The 24401-nt window shown below is 42.7% G+C and overlaps 1 protein-coding gene across 20 annotated transcripts in view; it reads left to right on the forward strand.

Annotated features, from left to right (window-relative positions):
- TBC1D5 (TBC1 domain family member 5) overlaps positions 1 to 24401 on the forward strand; it is a 759729-nt gene that overhangs the window by 576269 nt on the left and 159059 nt on the right. For all 20 annotated transcript variants that reach the window (XM_033930686.1, XM_033930692.1, XM_033930693.1 and 17 more), the window contains one exon: positions 23745 to 23851. In XM_033930686.1, coding sequence (XP_033786577.1) covers positions 23745 to 23851 — 107 coding nt within the window. The remainder of the gene's footprint in view (positions 1 to 23744; positions 23852 to 24401) is intronic.

Consider the following 24401-nt stretch of genomic DNA (forward strand, 5'->3'; position numbering starts at 1 on the left):
CGTATTTAGGAAAACCTGGTGAACTGTGGCCTGTATTGCAATCTTACTATCGGGATGCTCTGTCTTCCCTTTTATGATGATATCTTTTAAAAAATACCTTGTCACAAACCATGATCTTTTGAGCAACTGTCTGCCTTCCCCAGCTTCTAGTTTAAAAGCTGTTCTATTTCCTTTTCAAATGTTGATGCCAGGAGCCTGGTTCCACCCTGGTTAAGCTGGAGCCCATCTTTACGGAATAAGCTCCCCCTTCCCTAGTATGTCGCCCAGTTCCTAACAAATCTAAAACCCTCCTCCCTGCACCATCGTTTCATCCACACATTGAGACTCCAGAGCTCTGCCTGTCTCTTCGGTCCTGTGTGTGGAACAAAGAGCACTTCGGAAAATGCTACCCTGGAGGTTCTGGATTTTAACTTCCTAACAGTCTAAATTTAGCTTCCAGAACTTCCCTACTACATTTCCCTAAGTTATTGGTACCCACATGTACCTAGAGAGCAGGTTCCTCAGCACTGTCTAAAATCTTATATAGATGGCGCATGATGTCCACCACCTTTCCACCAGGCAGGCAAGTGACCAAGCAATCCTCATGTCCACCTAGCTATCTACATGCCTAATGTTCGAATCTCCCACTAATATGACCATTGTAACCCTTCTCTCCTGGGCAGAAGCCCCTGGTGTCACATCCTCGGTGCAAGAGGATATTGCATTCTCTGGTGGGCAGGTCCTGGCTACAGGATTGCCTCCTACTTCATCAGGGTGACGCTCTCCTTTAAGAAGACCTCCCTCCTCCGTAGCAGCACAGAGGCTGCCTTACTGGTCTATCTTTGGCCACTATAAGCAGGCCAGCGCTGAATATCGACATAGCCAGCTAAGTTTATAGCAGCCAAAAATAAAAGGGCTATTCAATGCCGGTCACTGCATCAATTTTCAGAGAACTGTGTTTGTGGTCTAAAGGTCTAAAGGTGGTCAAAGCGATGGTGTGGGATGATGTACATTCAAGGGAACTGAAGGAACTTAGAAAAGTTTTGGCAGCTCTGCTGCCTGAGCTTTTCATTGCTTCTCTAGAGTCGGGAGTGGTACTGAAGAAGGTCATATGTGGTCTTTCTCCATAAAAGTGGAATTAGGAGGAATTAGGGAACTACAGGCCAGAAAGACTGAATTCTGTGGTATGTGAATTAATGGAAACACTTTTAAAACAGAGAATAGTGACATTTCTAGAATCCAGTGGATTATAGGACCTGAGGCAGGTCTTGTCAGACAAATCTGATCAATTTCTTTGATTGGGTGACCAGAGAGTTGGATAAAAGGAAGTGTACTAGATGTGGTATATTTAGATTTTAGCAAACTAATTGACAGTGTCCCACGCAGGCGTCTAATAAATAAACTGAGTGTCCTCTGTTTGGGCCCCAAAGTGATAAGACTGAGACAGGAACTGGTTGAGTGGAAAGCAACAAGAGGTTAGTGGTCATTGGAGATCCCTCTGAGAAAAGGGATGTTACCAGTGGTGTGCCTCAAGGTTCGGTTCTTGGACCTGTTCTTTTTAACATTTTTATAAGCGATATTGCTGAAGGGCTGTCAGTTAAGATTTGCCTCTTTGTAGATGATACCATAATCTGCAATAGAGTAGATACCCCGGATGGTGTGAATAACATGAAGAAATGCCTAGCAAAGCTTGAGGAATGGTCTGAAATTTGGCAGCTAAGAAATGAAAGGTCATTTTTTTAAATAAATTCTTTATTCATTTTACATCTTACAACAAGTGTATCAGACAATATCATTTAAACTTATACAATATCACTTGATTAACTTTCATATACAACTTAAGTTATAATATTTAAACCCACTCCCCCATCCCCACTATTTCAAATGTGATTACATATGTAACATATTATTTAATCTTTTCTGTTTGCCTAAATGTTTTAAGTAATTATTTTTATTTACGATGTATTTGTGATTTAAGAAATCCAATTTTATTTCTTTGTAAAACGCTTTGTATCCTGAAAAGCGTTTAATCAAATAATTTAATAAACTTGAAACTTGAAAATCCCTCCCCCCCTCACTTTACAATTGTACCAATATGGGAAAAATGATATCTACTCATCACAAAATTCCATTAATGGACCCCAAACCTCCTGAAATTTATTAAAATTTCCTTTTTGTGTGGCTAAAGTTCTTTCCATTTTAAATATATGACACAAGAGAGTTCCACCAGAAACTGTAATTAAGTCTGCTCCAATTTTTCCAATTAAATGTAATTTGTTGAATGGCTACTCCTGTCATAATAAGTAATAGCATTATTATTTGAAGAAATTTAACTTTTTTTTCCTCATTGACATTCCAAATAATATAGTATCATATGATAAAGCCACAGGATTTTCTAGTAAACAGTTTATTTGGCCCCATATCAATTTCCAAAAAGCCAAAATGAATGGACAATAGAATAATAAATGATCTAGAGTCCCCGCTTCGAGATGACAATGCCAACATCTATTAGACTTAGAGCAATCTAATTTTTGTAAACAAATAGGGGTCCAGAATGCTCTATGTAACAGAAAAAAACAAGTTTGTCTCATAGATGCTGACATTGTACATCTCATCCTCCAAGACCAAATTCATGGCCATTGAGATGCAGTAATTTGATGCTTTATCTCAATGCTCCAAATGTCTCTCAGACCAGTTTTAGGTTTTTTATTCATAAATCCAGATATCAATTTATACCATTGTGCGGCCTGGTGTCCCAGGAAGTCTACCTGAAAGCATAAGAAATCCAAACTATACTGATTCATGCATTTGGGCTGCAAAAACCCAAGGAAATGGTACAGTTTAAGGGGTGAAGAACTTTTCTGCATGAAAGAGGAACAGTACTTGGGTATGATAGTGTGTGATGTTCTTAAGGTGGCCAAACAGGTTGAAAAGGCAACAGCTAAAACTAGAAGGATACTAGGGTGCATAGAGAGAGTTATGGCCAATAGGAAAAAGGAGATATTGATGCCCCTGTATAAGACTCTTGTGAGACCTCATTTAGAATATTGTGTACATTTCTGGAAAACTTCACCTTCACAAAGATGTAAACAGATGGAATCAGTCCAGAGGAAGGCGTATGGGGACAAACTTAAAGATCTCGGTATGTATACTTTGGAGGAAAGGCGGAAAAGGGAAGGTATGATAGAAGTTTAAATACCTATGTGGTGTAAATGCGCATGAGGCGAGTCTCTATTTGAAAGGAAGTTCTGGAATGAGAGGGCATAGGATGAAGTTAAGAGGTGATAGGCTCAGGAGTAATCTAAGGAAATACTTTTTTAACAGAAAGGGTGGTAGACATGTGAAATAATTTCCCGGTAGAGGTGGTGGAAGCAAAGACTATGTCTGAATTCAAGAAAGCATGAGAGAGACACATGGGATTTCATAGGGAGAAGAAAATAAAGTGGATGCTGCAGTTGGGCAGACTGGATGGGCCATTTGGCCTTTATCGGCCATCATATTTCTATGTTTCTAAGATGAGCGCTGGTTGACTGCTTTGGACTGCCTTACCCTGGAAAGCTTATTAATGTTTGGAGGAAGTATAATAATTAATAATAAAACCCTAAGCTCGCATGCGCACTCCTACCTGCATGATCCCTGCCTCTGTGATCAGTAGCTCCGTGGCCGGCAGAGAAATGTTAGTGCGGGTTCAGCGGTTTACTGTATCCAGCAGTGGTTACTGTGTGCTGGTTGCCCGTGATATTAAAAAAAAAAAAAGGTAGGTGGGAGAAGGGGCATGATAAACAGACCAGAGGGCAGGGACATTGACAGACAGACAAAAATAGACACACACACACACTGAAAGACAGGTAGGTGGGAGTGAAAGACACACACAGAAGGGCTACTGCTGAACAGGGAGAGCAGGGAAGGGGTGCTGCTGGACAGTGGGGAGGTAAAAGGAAGGGAGAAGGGCTGCTGATGGGCAGGGGGAGCAGGGAAGGGGTGGTGGTAGACAACCGAGGAAAGAGATAGACAGACAGCGTCCAAGGAGAGAGAGAGAGAGAGACAGAAAGACAGACAGACAGAAAGCGGCCAAGAAAAGAGAAAGAATGCAAGAAAAGAGAAAGAACAGACACATCTATTCTAGCACCAGTTAATATAACGGGCTTAAAGACTAGTCCTTAATAAAATGATAATCGGTTCAATTTGAAGCAATAGAATTGTTAGTTGTAGAGGTGATAGCTGTGTATGGTTTGCAATAATAGGGATCATGTTTATAATAAGGCCATTGTTTAAGTAAGAGTTTATAGTTCTAGATTTGGATTCAGAAAGTCCAAAATGTGGCCTAGGAGGTTTTTCAAGCTACAATATGAAAGTCATGCTATCAACTAGTGCAACCTGTTTTACAGCTTGCATTTACAACTGTTGGCAGTTTTATTTGCAGTTTTATAATAAGACTGCTGAAATTCTTTCTGTTTTAACTTGTTCTTTTCTGGCTGTTCCATTCTGTTGAAGTTCTGCCACAGTTGATACTGCTTCTGTGGTAGAATTTTTTTTATTCTTGAGGCTGTCTTTATTCAGGTTGCAACTTATCCTTTCATGGCTGTTAAGATCTGCCTTTGTGGGTCTTTTAGAGTCTTTAGCATCTGGCACTAATTTGTCTTTAAATGAAGGTCATATTGGTTAAGTCCCCCTCATAAAAAGTCTTCATTGAATTCATTGTGTTGGGAGAAGTATTGGCCTGTCTTGAATATTTCATTCCTGGTCAAAATTGTCGAACACATTGTTTTGTCTTAGATTTGGGAGTTTTTAGATGACAGGCTTTTTAGATCAGTGGTTCCCAACCCTGTCCTGGAGGACCACCAGGCCAATCGGGTTTTCGGAATATGCATGAGAGAGATTTGCATATAATGGAAGTGACAGGCATGCAAATCTGCTCCATGCATATTCATTTGGGCTAGCCTGAAAACCCGATTGGCCTGATGGTCCTCCAGGACAGGGTTGGGAACCACTGTTTTAGATGACAGCTTTTAGATGACAGTCTGGGTTCAGGAAGGGCTATGTAACCAAAACATCCTAGTAGCTTGTAGAAGAGTAGCCTAATGGTTAGTGTATAAGGCTTTGATCCTTGTAAACTAGGTTTGATTCTCACTGCAACTCCTTGTGACCTTGGGCAAGCCATGTAACTCTCCATTATGCCAGGTACAAAACTTAGATTGTGAGCCCACCAAGGACAGAAAAAGTACCTGCATATAATGTGTACAGTACTGTATATATCTAGTAGCAGTCTAACAAGCTTGCTTACATCTATGACCTCTTTCTCATTCTTTCCACCTGCTTGCACTAACTGAGACTTGGCTCTGCCCTGAAGAAAGTTTCAGACACTGCCAAATATCATGGATTCTACTTTTTCTCTCACATGCCTTGTCCTATACGTCTCTCCAGTTGGTTGCAGAGGAGGGGTTGGACTGTTAATCTCACTTTCCTGTAGATTTCAGCCTCTTCTCCCACCTCAGTCTCACTGCTTCTCTTCCTTCAAAGTTCACTCCATCTGTCTATTTGCTCCTCTACCTCTCCAAATAGCAGTCGTTTATCGATCCCCGGACAAATCTCTATCTTCCTTTCTCACTGATCTTGATTCCTGGCTCTCTGTCTTTCTCAAACCTTCATCTCCTTCTCTCATTCTTAGTAATTTTAACATTCTTTCTAATAATCCCTCTGACTCCTATGCCTCAAAGTTTTTTGCTCTGATATCGCCATTCAATCTTCAGTTGTGCTCCATTACCCTCACATACCAGAATGGCCATTGCCTTGATCTTGTCCTTTCCTCCAAATTCTCAGTTGCTAACTTCTCCACCTCTCTGACCATTATCTGATAACCTTCACAACTCATCACTCTCCCCCTCCCCCTGCAGCCATGATCAATTTCCACCAATACATTCAAGAATCTGTAGGCTATTGACCCTTGCACTCCACCACTCTTTCCCCTTCCTCTCAAACACTATGCTGTATAAGTCTGTCAATGAGGCAATCTCTTCCTATAATACTATTCTTTCCTCTGCTCTTGATACCCTCATTTCTCCCATGTCACAGTCTGTAAGGCATGACAAACCTCAGTCCTGCAATCTACTACTTACATTCCTGTACTTGATCTGCGAAACGTCTTTGACTGAAATTCCGCACATATTCTGATTTTGTGTATTTCAAATTCCTGCTGACCTCTTTCCAATCCGCTTTTTCACTTGCAAAGCAAGACTACTACACCCACTTGACTAATTCTCTTGGATCTAACCTTCACTGTCTCTTTACCACATTCAGCACTCTATTCAAAGTACCCTTACCTACAAACCCCCCCTTTGCTTTCTGCTCAAACTGTTGCTGAATATTTCCATGACAAGGTTCGTAGGATTAACCTCTGGTTCTCAACCAAGTCACTTCCACCTCTCCCTCCTCTAGTCCACTCTCCCAACCCTCCATTAACCCTGTCAAAATGTCTTCCTTCTCTGAAATCAGTGAAGAGGAAACTGCACATTTTCTTTCTTCCTCCAAACTCACTACCTGTTCCTCTGATCCCATCCCCATCCATCTCCCTCATCTCTCCTACTTTCATCCCCTCTATTTACCATATACTTAACCTATCATTCTCTACTGCACAGGTGTCAAACTCAAGGACCGTGAGCCGAATTCGGCCCGCCTGGCCGTTTTATTCAGCCCATGGTGTGATGCGGCATTTTCATTGCTGCCCCCGGTGTTATCTTCTGGCTGGCTCCCTCCTCACTGCTGCAGTGTGCACCTGCGCATCATCCGGAAGCATTCCCTATGATGTTGTGACGTCTGGTTCAGGTGCAGGACGCACAAGGAGCTGCCGCCCGCGGCAGTGATGAGGAGGAAGGAGCCAGCCAGAAGATAACACCGGAGGGGCAATGAAAATGCTGTATCGCACCATGAGCCACATAAAACGGCTAGATGGGAGCCGGCCAGAAGGTAAGACACCCACCAGAGGGAGACACCAGTTGAGAGACAGCATGGAGGGAGGGAAGCAACAAAGGTAGGGGGAGTGATTTTATTTTCAATTTAGTGATTGAATTGTGTCAATTTTGAGAATTTACATCTGCTTTCGATATTTTGCACTGTTTAGGAAGAAATGCATTTGTTTCTATTTCTCTGGGGCTGTAGTGCATGCAGAATCTTGAATCTTAGGGTTTGGTTTGTATATATTAATACTTTAAGGACTAGATTCACTAAGTCCACTGTTCGTGCCCCAACCAGTTTGCAATCACTTTGCAACCCTGACCCGATTCACTAACCTTCCTCTCGATCCGCACATGCAAATAAGGGCAAGGGCATTCAAAAGTAGGAAGGCAGCAATTCACAAAACAAATTCAGGAATACCGACTGGGCTGGCCGATCAAAAAAGAAGCGACTGCTGAGGACCAGTCGCTCACGTCCTTGCCGACTGTCCTCACCCTGAAATCCCAGCCCTGCAGCCCTGAAACCTTTAAAAACTGATCTCTTCCGCCCTGCCTCTCTGCTCTCTTCTGCCCTGCTCTTGTCGCCCTGCCTCTCTGTGATCTTCCGCCCTGCCACCCTGCTCTTTGCCACCCTGCCTCTCTGTGATCTTCCATCCTACTGCCCTGCTTTTTGCCCCCCTTCCTCTCTGCGATCTTCCCCCTACCGCTTTGCTTTTTGCTGCCCTGCCTCTCTGTGATCTTCTGTTCTGCCACTCTGCTCTTTGCCATCCTGCCGCTCTGCAAGCCTGTGTTTTTAACCTGTGGGTTAAAAGCGGGGCTGTACTAACATTGCTGCCCTGAAATCCTTGTGACCAGGCAGGAGTGATTGCTCGCTTTACCTCTGGCCAAGCCCCTACTTGCAGCGTGTTCTGTTCCATTAAAGCCCCTCACCCTTGTACAGAGAGCAAGCGCATGCGCAGACCACTTTTACTGGCAAGAAGATGGTCTGCACATGCATCAGGATTGCTCTGCAGCGATCCGTGGGGTCGGAGTGGGGCATGCTAATGATCGGGTTAATTTGCATGAAGACTGGTAGAGAATCAGTCGGCCGGCCACGGATCGCCCATGGATCAGATGGGAAAGGTAAGTTTAGTTTTTGGTCCCGTATTTGCATAGGGGTTATCTGTGTTCTGGTAGGAATACTAATACTAATACTAACTTTATTTTTCTATACCGCCATAGTCAGATGACTTCTAGGCGGTTCAACATCGAAAAAAGGCTGGACATGCATGAGGGGGAATGTTACAGAAGAAAAGGGTAGTAAGGGGAGGAAAAGTAAGAGGGGTTGTAGGGGAGGGAAAGTGAGAGGGGTTGTAGGGGGGAAAAGCCTAGTGGTCTGTTTAGGTGATGAATTTGTCCAACAGAGCCTCGGAATGCGTTGTAGGTCTGTCTCAGCCAGGATTGTTGTCTGTTAGCTAGGAACATGAAGTTGAGGTACTTGGAGGGCCTCAGAGAAAACTCGCTCCTTTTGGCCGCATTTCAGCCCACTGCTGAAGGTTGAGAAGCATACAGTGTGTTTTGTGTAGTTTAATTTTGTGGTTAACCATTATGTGTTAATAATATTATATTGTGTGTATATGAAAAATGAATGGAAAAAATGGTGTTACAATTAATACTATTATGGGGGCGGGGTCTGGAATGGAGATTGGGTGAGGTCTGGCCCGTGACTTAACCTGTGTTTTAGATTTCGGCCCCTTAATGTGACTGAGTTTGACTTCCCTGCTCTACTGCAACAGTGCCTGATGCCTTCAAACATACCATAGTTACACTGCCCCTCAAAAAAACCCTTACTGGATCCTACCTGCCCTTCCAACTATCACCCCATCTCCCTCCACCCCTTCCTATCCAAGCTAGTTGAATGTGCTGTTCTCCTCCATTGTCTTGACTTTATTTTGTCTTAAGCTATTCTTGGCCCGCTTCAATCAGGCTTTCGCCCTCTTTATTCTAAGGAAATTGCCCTTGCTAAAGTCTCCAATGACCTGTTCCTGGCCAAATCCAAAGGCCTCTACTCTGTTCTTATCCTCCTTGATCTATCTGCAGCATTTGACACTAGATCACCTACATATCGATACACTGTGTTTACTTGGATTTCAGGGCTCTGTTATTTCATGGTTTTCTTCCTACATTTCCCATCACACTTTTAGAATCCCTTCTACTTTGCTGCACCATATGCTTGGAACAAACTGCCTGACTCGATACGTCAGCCTCCATTTTGGGCAGTGTTTAAATCCATGCTAAAAGCCCACTTTTTTGAAGCTGCTTTTAAGTCCTAACTCACTTGTAAAGCAACCATATCTGTCTTTTCCTCTATAGTTCCCTACCCTATCTGCCTTATCATTCCCTCTGTAAGGCCCTACCTATGTAGCATGTATAGATTCATCCTTTTTGTCCTGTTGTCGATCATCCTCAGATGTATAGATTCATCCTTTTTTTCATTGTCTGTCCCAATTTGATTGTAAGCTCGAGCGGAGACTGTCTATTGCATGTTATGTACAGTGCTTTGTGTGTCTGGTAGTGCTATAGAAATGATAAGTAATAGTATAATTTTTATAATCTGCTGTGAACTACTGATACAGGTTCTTTGGCATTCTTGAAGTTTGACTTCTCAGCTGCATTTGATGCAGTGGATTATACCATCTTTATGAGGCACGATTGCAGGGGTAATACTGAAATAGTTTTGGTCCTTTCTTTCTGGATCCTAATATCTAAAAATTATGGATTTTTTTCAGGGAGCTATTTTGCTTCCTTTACTCTTTAGTCATTATCTAGAGATGTTGGGAGATATGATTCAGAATCAGGAGGTTAATTCTCATTTCTTTACAGATGATATGCAGTTGCCATTACAGTGAAATCGGCAGATCTAGAGATTTAGGATGAATTACTATCAGTGATTTGTGAATGGGTTACACCAAATAGGTTATATCTTAATGCTGAACAGACAGAACTCTTATAAACAGAGCATTCAGCTGGTGCCTTTTTTGGCAATTAATGGATGTATGGTTTCAGTGAAGAATGATGTTTGCAACCTGGAAATATTTACAGACTCCACAGTTACCAAGAATGCCTTTATATATCTGAGGTTTCAGGCATTTGAAAAATCATTTTCTCAAGAACATTTGATCATATTTATTCAAACCTTAGTGGTATCTCCTTTAAATTGCTATAGTGCGTAACATTTGGGGGTTCCAAATACAGGTGTGTAGAACATGCAAAGGTTCAAAATGTGGACTCTGGATACTAAAGGATATTCCTTTATAGGGATAATTTATTCCTTTGCTGAAAGCCTCACATGGGCTGCTGGTGTACTATTGAAACCAATTTAAATCCAGTTCAAATGTATGCTGTTAAGGGGCAATGTTATAACTGGGTGCATCCATTTAGATGTCCTAAGAATACATCATAGGTGCCTACTTCTATTCTATAATAGAAGCTAGGTGCCTAGATTCTGTTATAGAATACTGTACAAGCATAACACAGTGCCAGTGCACTTAGTATTTAGACACCCTCAATTATAGCAGCCATGGAGCTAGTGTAAGTACAGGCACCTAAATGCAGTGGGGATGCATATAACTTAGAGTATTCTGTAAGTTATATGCATAATTGAAAGCCCCTGCATGCATGCTCCACCCATGTTTAAGTTCCCCTTTGCAAATATCTACTCTGTAAGTTAAGCAAGTTCAGTGAGTTGCCACAAGAGGCCGCATCAGCCATTTTGGAGTAGCTGCCTCTAGGGACAGGAGCAAGTGGACCTCTCTCCTGCCTGCATCGCCACTACTGGACCACTAATGACAGAATAATGATAGGAGGTAGGCTTGGAGGTTGGAGGAATATTCTGGGGAGTGGGGGTTCATAGTATAGAGGGCTAGAGGGAGTATGCCCAAAAGGAAAGAGTCTGTTTGGAGGGGAAGAGGGGGCTCAGAGGGAAGAAAGTGAAGGGAAAAAATATGTAGAAGCTGATAAAGAAAAGACTGAATTGCTTAACAAATATTTCTGTTCTGTGTTCACAGCTGAAACGTCGGGAGTGGGACTGCAGAAGACAGATATGAATAGGAATGGAGTAGTGGTAGACTGATCGATTTTCAGAGGATTGTGTTTCTGAGGAGCTAGCTAAATTAAAGGTAGACAAAGTGATGGGGCCGGATGGTGTACATCCGAGGGTGCTGAAGGAACTTGAGAAGTTCTGGTGGCTCTGCTGACTGTCGGAAGTAAACATAGAAATAGACGGCAGATAAGGGCCATGGCCCATCTAGTCTGCCCACCTCAATGACCCTCCCCTACCTTTCTCTGTGAATAGATCCCACGTGTCTATCCCATTTGGCCTTAAAATCAGGCACGCTGCTAGCCTCAATAACCTGAAATGGAAGACTATTCCAGCGATCAACCACCCTTTCAGTGAAAAAGAATTTCCTGGTGTCCCTGTGCAGTTTCCTGCCCCTGATTTTCCATGGATGCCCTCTTGTTGCCGCGGGACCTTGGAAAAGAAGATATCTTCTTCCACCTCGATGCGGCCCATGAGATACTTGAATGTCTCGATCATGTCACCCCTCTCTCTGCGTTCCTCGAGTGAGTTCAGCTGCAACTTATCCAGCCGTTCCTCGTACGGGAGATCCTTGAGTCCCGAGACCATCCGGGTGGCCATTCTCTGGACCGACTCCAGTCTCAGCACATCCTTACGGTAATGCGGCCTCCAGAATTGCACACAGTATCTTACCTGACAGTACTGGAGGACTGGAGAAAGGTGGATGTGGTCCCTCTACACTAAAGTGGAAGTAAGGAAGAAGTAGGGAATTACAGGCCAATAAGTCTGACTTCTGTGGTAAACAAATTAATAGAAATGCTTTTAAAACATATTGATGAAGTTTCTGGAATCCGGTGGATTACAGCAGTGTTTCTCAACTCAGTCCTGGAGTACCTCCTTGCCAGTCAGGTTTTCAGGATATCCACAATGAATATGCTTGAAATAAATTTGCATATAATGAAGGCAATGTATGCAAATCAAGTTCATGCATATTCATTGTGAATATCCTGAAAACCTGACTGGCAAGGGGGTACTCCAGGGCTAAGTTGAGAAGCACTGGATTACAGAACCAGAGGCAACATGGATTCACTAGAGGTAGGTCAAGTCAGACAAATCTGATCAATTTCTTTGACTGGGTGACCAGAGAATTGGATAGAGGGAGTGCACTAGTAAAACCTTTGATAGTGTTCCACACAGACATCTAATAAATAAACTGAGCGCCCTCAGGATGGCCCCAAAGTGATGAGCTGGGTCAGACGACAGAGTAGTCAATGGAGATCTCTCTAAAGAAAGGGATGTTAGCAGTGGTGTGCCTCAAGGTTCTGTTCTTGGGCCTGTTGTTTTTAACATTTTTATAAGCGATATTGCTGAAGGGCTGTCAGGTAAGATTTTTCTCTTTGCCGATGATAACAAAATTTGCAATACAGTAGACACCCCAGATGGTGTGAAGAAAGACCTAGTAAAGCTTGAAGAATGGTCTGAAATTTGGCAGCTAAAATTTAATGCTAGGAAATGCAAGGTAATACATTTGGGCTGCAAAAACCCAAAGGAACGGTATAGTTTAGGAGGTGAAGAATTTATGTGCACGACAGAAGAGCGGGGCTTAGATGTGATTGTATGTGATGATCTTTAAGGAGGCCAAAAAGGTTGAAAAGATGATGGCAAAAGCTAGAAGGATGCTAGGAAGAGGTATGGCCAGTAGGAAAAAGGAGGTGTTGATGCCCCTGTATAACGCTCTGGTGAGACCTCATTTAGAATAGTGTGTACAATTCTGGAAACTGCACCTTCAAAAAAATATAAAAAGGATGGAGTTGATCCAGAGGAAAGCTACTAAAATGGTGCACGGTCTTCATTAAAGAAAGACATGGGGACACGGCAAGTTCTTTTCCTGTCCCTGCCCCATTCCTCAGGCTCTTTCCTCATCTACACAAGCTTTAAACACTTTAAAATCATAAGTATTCAAGGCTTGTGCAGTTAAGACAGAGCTTACAGGAATGGAGAAGGAACCAGGATTGCAACAAAATTCACAGGGAAATTGAATTCCTGCGGGGATGGGGAAAATTTTGTCCCCGTGGTATTCTCTATTCTTCATCATAAGGCATATGGGGACAGACTTAAAGATCTTTGGAGAAAAGGTAGGAAAGGGGAGATATGATAGAGACTTTTAAATACTTACGTGGTGTAAATACGCATGAGTCGAGTCTCTCATTTGAAAGGAAGCTCTTGAATGAGAGGGCATAGGTGGTAATAGGCTCAGGAGTAATCTAAGGAAAAAATTTTTTACAGAAAGTGTAGTAGATGCGTGGAACAGTCTCCTGGAAGAGATGGTGGAGAGAGACTGTGTCTGAATTCAAGAAAGAGAGGAAGAGATAATGGTTACTGCAAATGGGCAGACTTGATGGACCATCATATTTCTATGTTAAAATGTTATGTGGGTTCTAGCCAATATTTCACCAGGATACACATAACTGTCTTATGCAGAACATGGCTGAATATTGGCCAGAACCTGCATAAGGTCCAGTGGCCAGTGTAGTTTAGAATAGCCCCAAATACTCAGTGCCAACACTGAATATCCAGAGTTAATTTAACTGGCCATGGCTAGCATTTAAAACAAACAATAAAAAACAACACTACTGCTGCTGCTGGCTGAATATTTACCCCCTGTTTTATAAAGAAGAATTTGTGCATAATTTGAATAGGTTGTGTGCTGAGGATGGGGGGCATGGACTTGTAATATGCTAGCCCAGGGGTTGGCAATTCCAGAAAACTAGAGAGCCACAGGCAGGTCAGGTTTTTAGGATATCCACAATTAATATGCATGAGATAGATTTGCATTTGAAGGAGGCAGTGCATGCAAATCCATATTCATTGTGGATATCCTGAAAATCTGACCTGCCTCTGGCTCTTGAGAATCAGAATTGCCTACCCCTGTGCTGGCCTCATGTGGCAAGCTAGCCTGTACACGCAGGAAAGCTTGGGACCAAATACCAGTTCATAAGAACAAAACATTTTATTTTTTTGGTTTGCCTCACACTTTACAAACAGTTAGGCATCAGACCTATTCCCACAGCTCTGCCTTCAGCTGATGTCTAGGGAAAAATCAGGAGTTCATCTCTGTTGCTCAGGATCCTCCCTGAACTGATCCCAGGCTCAGGTATATATTCTCCTCCCTGCCTGACTACTGCCCCTGTGATTAAGCAAGACTGAGTCCTGGGAGTACAATGCATCTTGGGAGTCTAGTGCAGTGTTCTTCAACCTTTGGATACTTATGGACCGGTGGAAATAAAAAATTATTTTGTGGACCAGCACTGGTCTGCGGACCAGTGGTTGAAGAACACTGGGCTAAGTTGTGGGCCAAATCCGCCCATCTCTGCCCAATCTCCGCCCCCCCCCCCCCGACCCCACCCCATAATAGTACTAATTGTAACACTATTTTTTCCATTCATTTTTCATATATATATATATATATACACACACATAATATACCTGGTTTCTCAATTTAACCTAGCTAGTTCTATTAGGCCCACACGAAGAATACATCTGTTCACTTATCCGACAATAAAGGCCTGCCACTACAAAAGATTCCTGGACAGAACTCTCGCCTTCCAGGCAGGTAAATGGAACGATTGGCTGGTTAACATTATCCCGCATTCCTCAACCTACTTCAAATTTAGAAAATTGGTAAAAACGAGTTTGTTCTGATTTGTAAACTAAGAATTTTTATAGCTCTGTTAATTCAACCATTAACCTAAGAACTATATAGCTTTCCACTTCTTCCATTATGTAAGATTGTATTAACGACTTTGAATTGCAACCTCTTCGCTGATTGTCCAGCACTTCTTGTTGTAAACCGCCTCGAACTACCATGGCTTTGGCGGTATATAAGAATAAAATTATTATTATTACTAACAACACATAATGGTTAACCACAAAATTAAACTACCCAAAACACACTATATGCTTCTCAACATTCATTTGTACCAGAAAACAGATAACCCGTGCAAATACGGGACCAAAAACTAAAAGTACTAATATATGCAAACAAACCCTAAGATGCAAGACTCTGCATGCAGTACAACCCCAGAGAAAAAGAAACAAATGCACTTCTTCTTGAATGGTGCAAAATACAGACAGCAAATGTAAATTCTCAAAATTGACACAATTCAATCACTAAGGGCTCCTTTTACTAAGGTGCGCTAGCAGTTTTAGCGCGTGCTACAATACTGCACGCGCTAAATGCTAACGCCTCCATAGAGCTTGCGTTAGCAGTTTTTGGTTAGCGCGCACCTTAGTAAAAGGAGCCCTAAATTTAAAAATAAAATCATTCCCCCTATCTTTGTTGTCTCCCTCCCTCCATGCTGTGCTTTACCTTCTGGCCTGCTCCCACCTGGCCATTTTATGCCACCCCTAGTGTTATCTTCTGGCCAGCTCCCTCTTCCTCACTGCCGTAGTGCACAAAGCCTCGGGCAGCGGTTCCTCGCACGTCCCACACCTCATCTGGAAGCCTTCCCTCTAACGTTGCGACATCAGAGAGAAAGCTTCTGGTTTAGGCGTAGGACACGCGTAGGAGCTGCTGCCCGCGGCTTTTTTGCACTGCAACAGTGAGGAAGAGGGAGCCGGCCCAAAGACAATGCCACATCGATCACACTGCAGACTGGTGGCTGAAGAACACTGTCTCGGCCCTGATGCACATGCCGGCCCTGTGGACCGGCAGGAAATGTCTACAAATCAGAACCGGTCCGCGGACTGGCAGTTGAAAAACACTGGTCTAGTGTATCCTGAGAGCTGTAGTTTCCGTACCACTGAGTCAGCGCCCTCTGCTGCCCAGTGATATAATGACATCATTACTGAGGGAGAATCCCTGACTCTTTTACATGACTGTACTTTTGAGGTTTTTGTTTTTATGAAGACTATTGCAGGATTGGTTTGTTGTTTTATTGTGGGCAGCGATAAAAGGGGTTTTGTTTATTGTTGTGGGTTAATTTATGATAGTGCTCTTTGGGGATGCTAGGAGATCACTATTTATGCTGCCGTTAAGAACATAAGAATTACCATACTGGGACAGACCGAAGGTCCATCAAGCCTAGTATCCTGTTTCCAAAAGTAGCCAACCCTGGTTCCAAGTACCTAGCTAGATCCCAAGTAGTAAAACAGATGTTATGCTGCTTATCCTAGGAATAAGCAGTGGATTTCCCCAAGCCATCTCAATAATGGTCTATGGACTTCTCTTTTAGAAAATTATCCAAGCCTTTTTTAAACCCAGCTAGGCTAACTGATTTCACCACATTCTCTGGCAATGAATTCCAGAGTTTAATTTCACATTGTGTGAATAAATACTTTCTCCAGTTTGTTTTAAATCTACAATTAGTAGCTTCATCGCATGCCCCCTAGTCCTAGTATTTTTGGAAAGAGTGAACAAACGAGTCACATCTATACTTTCCACTCCACTCAGTATTTTATAGATCTCTATCATATCACCCCTGAGCCGTCTCTTCTCCAAACTGAAGAGCAGTAGCCACTTTAGCCTCTCCTCATAGAGAAGTTGTCCCAAACCGTTTCTCATTTTCATCGCCCTTCTCTGTACCTTTTTTAATTCCGTAGAAGTGGGTGATAAATTTTATAACTACTTGGAAAATTTTAGTACAGAAACTTCCAGTTTAGTTTAGCTTCTTAAAATATGTTAAACTGTCACCCTAATTTCAGCAAATCCCATGACTTTTCTATGAATGAAAACTCTTGACTGACTGTTGTACTGTATTCATTATGTCATCTTGGTTGCTTGTATAATAAAAACAGGTAAATGAACATGGAAAACAAACAGGCTTGAAAAAGAAAAGGCAGAGCAGATAGAAGAATGAGTAGGATAAGTGAGTGCTTTACAAATGAAAGCAGATGTATGAAATTACAAGCTGTCGGATCAGCAACAGAAATGAAGATGATAAAGTGGTTTCTTACACCGATTATAATTATTCATTTTGCTCAGTCCTCTACCTATTCCCTATAATCCTCTCAAAGAAAAAGAAGCATTCAATGAGGTTTACTTACAAGAAAGAAAGGAAATATTTGTAGGCATGCCGAATAGTTGTGAAACCAATCTCTTATGTTAACTTTCCCAACTTCAAATTCGAACTTGATAGAAAAGATTTGTCACCCACTACTAAATTTTTCAGGAAATGTAAGTTTTATTATTTTATATAATACTTACAATTAGTATGGTTGGAGGCATTCTGTTTGGCATACTAAATAAGCATCATTAATAGGCTGTGCTTTGACAACCATTGCAGATGGCTTGTTTAGATTTAGATGGTAAAAAAAGAAATGAAGTACTGTATACAGTATACTCGAATATAGACCAATCTGAATATAAACTGAGGTGACCCTCTTACCACAGTGGTGTAGTGAGGGTGGGAGATGCCCTTCCCCCCAGTACCTCTTTAACTTCCCCCGGCATGAACAGCATCTCCAACTTGTTGCTGGCGGAAGTGACATCAGAGGTAGCGCAGGCAGCAAGTTGGAGATGCTGCTCACTCCAGCAAAAAGCTAGAGGTACGGTGGGAAGGAAATGAAAGTGCACATATGGCAGGGGAGGAGTGGGAAGGAGCATGGGGGCAGAGAGGAGTTGGTGCCCTCACCAAGACGGCGCCAGGGGCAGTCTGCCCCCTCCCCCTTACTACACCACTGCTTCCCCCAAAAAAGGAGGAAAAAAGGTTGACTTGAATATAAACCGAGATTAGATAGTTGGGTGATTCTGGTGAGACAGTCTACAAAGACTAGACATCAATTTTTAAACTTTTTTTTAAAAAAATTGTGTTTTTAAAACACAATTTTTTTTTTTTGTTTTTAAAACACAACTTTTCTGCTGATGTAGAAAATGTTTAAGAACATAAGAAGTTGCCTCCACTGGGTCAGACCAGAGGTCCATCGCGCCCAGCGGTCCGCTCCCGCGGCAGCCTATCAGACCTATGACCTGTGAAGTAGTCCCTGACTATTCCTATAACCTACCTCTACTTCTATCTGTACCCCTCAATCCCCTTATCCTTTAGGAATCTATCTAAACCTTCCTTGAACCCCTGTAGCATGCTCTGGCCTATCACAACCTCCGGAAGCACGTTCCATGTGTCCACCACCCTCTGGGTAAAAAAGAACTTCCTAGCGTTTGTTCTAAACCTATCCCCTTTCAATTTCTCCGAGTGCCCCCTTGTACTTGTGGTTCCCCACAGTCTGAAGAATCTGTCCCTGTCTACCTTCTCTATGCCCTTCAGGATTTTGAAGGTTTCTATCATGTCTCCTCTAAGTCTCCGCTTTTCCAGGAAGAATAGCCCCAGTATTTCCAACCTGTCAGCGTATGAAAAGTTTTCCATATCTTTTATCAGTTTAGTCGCTCTTCTCTGAACTCCCTCAAGTACTGCCATGTCCATCTTGAGGTACGGCGACTAGTACTGGACACAGTACTCCAGATGTGGGCGCACCATTGCACGATACAGTGGCATAATGACTTCCTTCATCCTGGTCGTGATACCCTTTTTAATGATACCCAACATTCTGTTCACTTTCTTTGTAAGGATAATATCTGTGATTCAATTGCTGCAATATATCTGTCTAAAATTTTAACATTTGCATCATTGTTTTCCAGCTTTTGAATCACTTCATGAGAAAAATGAAATTCTATGTTTTTTGATATTGTTTCAGATCATTGATTGAACCATATCCATGTCATTCTCTTCTTGGTTGGGCTGATTCCCATGTAGTGCATTCTAAATTTGAAATGTTTGAAAATTTTTTGAGAGTCAAAAATTTGTGTCTAGTTAACTTTCCAAGGACTCATCTATTATCACCTAAAATTCTCCTTAGGAAATAATTCAAGGAAATCCATGGTTTGGCTAACGCACATTTATTGCCTATATCGACATGTTACTATGTTCCACAAAAGAAAAAAATTACCTCTGAACAAGATACAGAAGAACTTGTTCCCACAGAATTTGATCTTATCATTTTTTTAGAAGATTCGCGAGATACTATTTTGACTAGAGCAACCTTACTAGTGAAATGTTTAAATAAATCTGACAAAAAAAGGGGAGGGGCTAAGGATCGCAGATCAGCTTGCTTTCAGCTTGTTCTGAGATCGGGGCAGGCAGAGGAGGAGAGGGCTGAGGAGAGAAGCAGAAGGCAGGACAGAGGAGACACGTGGAGGCAGAAGGGAAGGAGCAGGAGAGAGCCAGAGGGTGAGGGGCTGAAGCGAGAGTTAGCTCCGCCCACCTCCTGACATCACCGGCAGCAGACCCGGAGCTCCCCCTTAAAAGGGAAGGGGCTAAGGATCGCAGATCAGCTTGCTTTCAGCTTGTTCTGAGATCGGGACAGGCAGAGGAGGAGAGGGCTGAGGAGAGAAGCAGAAGGCAGGACAGAGGAGACACGTGGAGGCAGAAGGGAAGGAGCAGGAGAGAGCCAGAGGGTGAGGGGCTGAGGTGAGAGTTAGCTCCGCCCACCCCCTGACATCACCGGCAGCAGACCCAGAGCTCCCCCTTAAAAGGGGAGGGGCTAAGGATCGCAGATCAGCTTGCTTTCAGCTTGTTCTGAGATCGGGGCAGGCAGAGGAGGAGAGGGCTGAGGAGAGAAGCAGAAGGGATCATCAAAGGTGAAAAGAAGTACAACGACTACACTTAACTTCAAAAAAGGGAATTATGATGCCATGAGGAAAATGGTGGGAAAGAAACTCAACGACAGTGCAAGGAAGATGGAGTCCGTAGAAAATGCCTTGACCATACTCAAGGGCACAGTGCACGAAGCACAGAACCTGTGCATCCCCAAGTACAGGAAAGGGTGAAAAAAAATAGAACAAAAAACCCAGTGTGGATAACAAATGCAGTGAAAAAGGCGATAAGTGACAAGAAAGCATCATTCAAAAAATGGAAAAAGGACAAAACAGAGGAGAACCAAAAGGAACATAAAAAACACCAAAAGGAGTGTCATCGAGTGGTTAGGAAAGCAAAAAAAGAATATGAAGAGAGACTGGCAGGGGAAGCAACAAACTTCAAATCATTCTTCAGGTACGTTAAGGGGAAGCAACCAGCAAGGGAGGAAGTGGGACCCTTGGATGATGGGGACAGAAAGGGAGTGGTAAAAGAGGAAAAGGAGATAGCTGACAGGCTAAATAAGTTCTTCACGTCAGTTTTCATGAGGGAGGACACAACCAACATTCCGGAGCCCGAAGAGATCGTAAAAGGAGAGCAGGATGAAAATCTGGTCCAGCTAGAGGTGAGCAAGGTGGATGTCCTCAGGCAGATAGACAGGCTAAAGAGCGACAAATCGCCAGGTCCGGATGGCATTCACCCAAGTGTACTCAAGGAACTAAGGAACGAAATAGCTGAGCCACTTCGACAAATATGCAACCTATCCCTAAAAACTGGAGAGATTCCGGAAGACTGGAAAATAGCAAATGTCACGCCCATCTTCAAGAAAGGCTCAAGGAGAGACCCAGGAAACTACAGGCCGGTGAGCTTGACCTCAGTCCCGGGAAAGATGATGGAAGCGCTGATTAAGGACAGCATCTGTGAACACATCGACAACTATGGGCAGCTAAAGTCGAGCCAGCATGGCTTCTGCAAGGGCAGGTCATGCCTCACGAACTTATTATACTTCTTTGAGGGGGTAACCAGCCAGGTGGATAAAGGGGAATCCATAGATATCATTTACTTTGACTTCCAAAAAGCTTTCGACAAGGTGCCACATGGAAGACTACTAAGGAAGCTATGGAACCATGGGGTGCAAGGGGAAGTCCACCAATGGATCAAAAACTGGCTTGCGGACAGGAAACGGAGGGTTGGAGTAAAGGGACATTACTCAGACTGGCAATGGGTCACGAGCGGAGTTCCACAGGGGTCGTTGCTGGGACCGCTCCTATTCAATATATTCATTAACGACCTGGAGGCAGGAACAAAATGTGAGGTTATTAAATTTGCGGATGACACCAAACTATTTTGCAAGGTCAATAACATGGAGGACTGTGAAGATCTCCAAAAAGATCTGACAACACTGGAAAAATGGGCCAAAAAGTGGCAAATGAGTTTCAACATAGGGAAATGCAAGGTCATGCATATATGGAAAAAAAAAAACGATGTTCACTTACAAAATGGGGGGATCAGCGCTAGGGGTGAGCGACCTTGAAAGAGACCTGGGAGTGATGGGAGCGGACCGCTGAGCAAGATGGACCTCTGGTCTGACTCAGCGGGGGCAACTTCTTATGTTCTTATGTTCTTAAAACACTGATTTTGAAAACTTATTTTCAAAATAAAAATAAAAAGTATGTGTTTCCTCCTTGACCAATGATCAGCTGGGTCATTCGGAAGATCGCATCTCATCCTGGCCACATCATTTTGGTGGCTACAGATTGGCCTTGCAGACTATGGTAAGCAGGCCTAATGCACCTGCGCAGAGGTCCCATAGATCTTGGACACTCTTCACCAGTCCCTCTGCTGGTAGTCAAGCCTGACCTTGAGACCACCCTCCCCATGCCCCTACCCCCTGACGCCAAGCTCTACCGGGCCCTCCAGCTACACCTTCTTCTAGATCCTTCCCAACCACTCAGTGAGGAATCTCCCAGTCACTGACTCTCCAGGTCAATCCTGAGGACTCCTTCCAGTCCCTTAGCCACTCTCCATGAGGACTTTCCCAGTCGCTCACTCTTCACACTCCACCAGACCCTCTGCCAGTCATCAAGCTTGAGCCCCTTTTGTACTCCAAGCTGTACCGGGCAGGCCTTTCTATCAAGCTTAGCAAGAATTAAGCCAAAGCCAACATTCCTCCCCTTGAAGGTCACCTGGCTCCTGAAGGAGCTCTTGCTTTTCTCAGCTCTCTGCTCTGGAACTGTCCTTTTCAGCACCCCACTTCACTCAGGGTAAGTGGACAGCTCCAGCTGTCTTTGCAAGATCTCTATGCAAATGAGCTCCACACACCACTGCTCAGGCGCACTCTGCTGGCCCGTGACAGGAACCTCACCCTGTCATAGATGGTTTTCCTAGAAGCTATTGCTTTAGCAAGAAGAATCTCAGAGCTGCAGGCTCTGTTGTGCAGAGTTTTTCCTTAGATTTATGGAGGTTGGGGTTTCACTGCGCATGATAACCTTCTCTTTTGCCTAAGGTGGCTTTGGCTTTCCATGTAAAAAAGGAAGCCCAGTTACCTGAATTCCATACCATGGATTTGAAGAAAATGGACAAAGTTTTGGCATTGCTGGATGGTAGGAGAGTTCTTCTCTGTTATCTTGAGTTGACAAATGATTTTCATTTCTTTGTTCTAATGAGTCCTAGCTGTCAGTGGAAGCTGGCTTCTAAGGTTTCTGTTTCAAGATGGATTTACATGGCTATTTCTTTAGAATATATTGGGTTTGATAAGCAACAACTGATTTCTTTGAGAGCACACTCTATGAGAAGTATGTCTTCTTTATGGGCAGTGTCCCGGCCAGTTCCACCTGAGAAGATTTGTTGGGTGGCTACATGATCTACCTTCCATGCTTTCACGAAATTTTACAGGAAAGATGAGGCGTCGACTGGATGTTGGTTTTTGGTCTTCAGTGCTGGTCTGTTATGGCTCATCTGCCTTGCCCTAGTCTCAGGGGACTTCCTTGGTACACCCCACTGGTTCAAGACTCATATGCCTTTGCACTAGGTTCTTACCTCAATAATCTTTCTAGTAGAAAGGCATATGAGTCTTGAAGGCCTGCCCTTTCGGATTTTATTTAGCCTGCTTACTATTTCAGACATGTATGTATTTCCAGATGTTGGACTTTCTCTTGTCCAACAGGTCTGAAGAGTGATGAGAGAACTCTGTATTGCAAAAGACAAATGAGAGACTGTGAGAGCTGCATAAGTGTTAGTGCTGGTTGCACTCAGGTAGGTGGTTTGTTTAGTTCCACCTTGTTTTATGTTATGTTCCTATTGGCATTGGTTTCTTTAATTGTAATTGTTTAAGAGGAGAGCAGATTTGGCTTTGTCGGGGAGTTCCCTGTGCCCCTACATTTCATTTCTCCTCTTATAGTGGTTGTCAACTGCTTTGGTATGAACTGAAGAGCTACAGCACAGCCCAGTGATACAGGAAGCAGAGCCAAAAAATGTAGTTGATGCCTTCTGCACAACTCGCGATTAGAGGTGAATAACCCACTGGTTCAAGACTCATATGCCTTTCTACTAGAAAGAAGATTATCAAGGTAAGAACCTAATCTTCCCTTAGAAACATTAGGGCTGATTCTACAGTATAATGGGTGCCTAATTTAATTGGTAAAATGCCCTTAATAGCCTCAATAATTGTTTTTAAAAAATTGTGCGATGGGTGTCTATTTGATTCTATAAAAGATAGGTGCCTATTACATGGCACTTAGTGGCGCCTAACACCTAAGTGAGTGTTTCTATGGTCAGAGGTGACTTAGGTGCCAAAAACAGGCACCTGAAATGTAAGCCTTTAAAACCTTTGCCTATATTTCAGGCACCTAAGTTTTTATATAGGCACCAGTAGCTGTGATTTTGTAAATGGCACCTAAGTGTGATTGATATGTGGCCAATATCATTTTTTTAGGCGCCAGCCAATTTAGGCATCATTTATAGAATCAGACCCATTTTCCTTTTTTCTTTAGACAAATGTAACAAATTTTAGCATCTGAAACTGTGAAAATGTATTGCTTTATTATTTTATTGTCAGATTATGAACATGTCCAATTAAAACTGTTTTAAAAAACGGCAATATATATATTTTTTTACATTTGTTTCTTTCAGTGATATCAAGCAATTATCAGACCTGTTTGGGACTTCTCATGCATTACCCACCCACTGGAGATGTGCACTCGCTGATCCTTAAAGCCCTTTTCCTTCGAAATCCAAAGGTAATGTCTTACAATGTTTTTATTGTGCAAAACAAAGCTTACTTCTGTAATAATAAAATGACAAAAAAGTTGTGTGGAGCCACTGATAGACATTAACATAATATTTTTGGACCACATGGAGAGACGTTGTCTGGAGGCTGTCACATGCTTCGAACTAACTAGAAAATGCTCCATTAATCACAGAAGCGTCTCCACTGTCATGGCTGGAAAAGTAATCTCTGGTGTCTGAAGTGAAATTATTCAGTATGTTTGCTAAGTACCTACCACCGGCTATTCAAGGTGGTAGGTGTTTGACACTCTCACTAGGAATGCCACCAGTCTTCTGTTCTTGAAGCAAAACATTTTGTATATTAGAAAAACTGAAATTTCTAACTGGTTAAATTGTTTGCTCTGAATAAATTTGGGCCAAAATTGTAATTCAAAAATATTGGATATAGGCAAACAATATATATATATAAATGTAAGTAAATAATCAACTAAGAAAATGTGTCTTGGTGAGTTGTATCTACAAATTATTTGTACATTGGGCATAGTATCTTGCTATTCCTTT

The sequence above is a fragment of the Geotrypetes seraphini genome, chromosome 2, assembly GCF_902459505.1.
Source record: "Geotrypetes seraphini chromosome 2, aGeoSer1.1, whole genome shotgun sequence".
NCBI classification, from domain to species: Eukaryota; Metazoa; Chordata; class Amphibia; order Gymnophiona; family Dermophiidae; genus Geotrypetes; species Geotrypetes seraphini.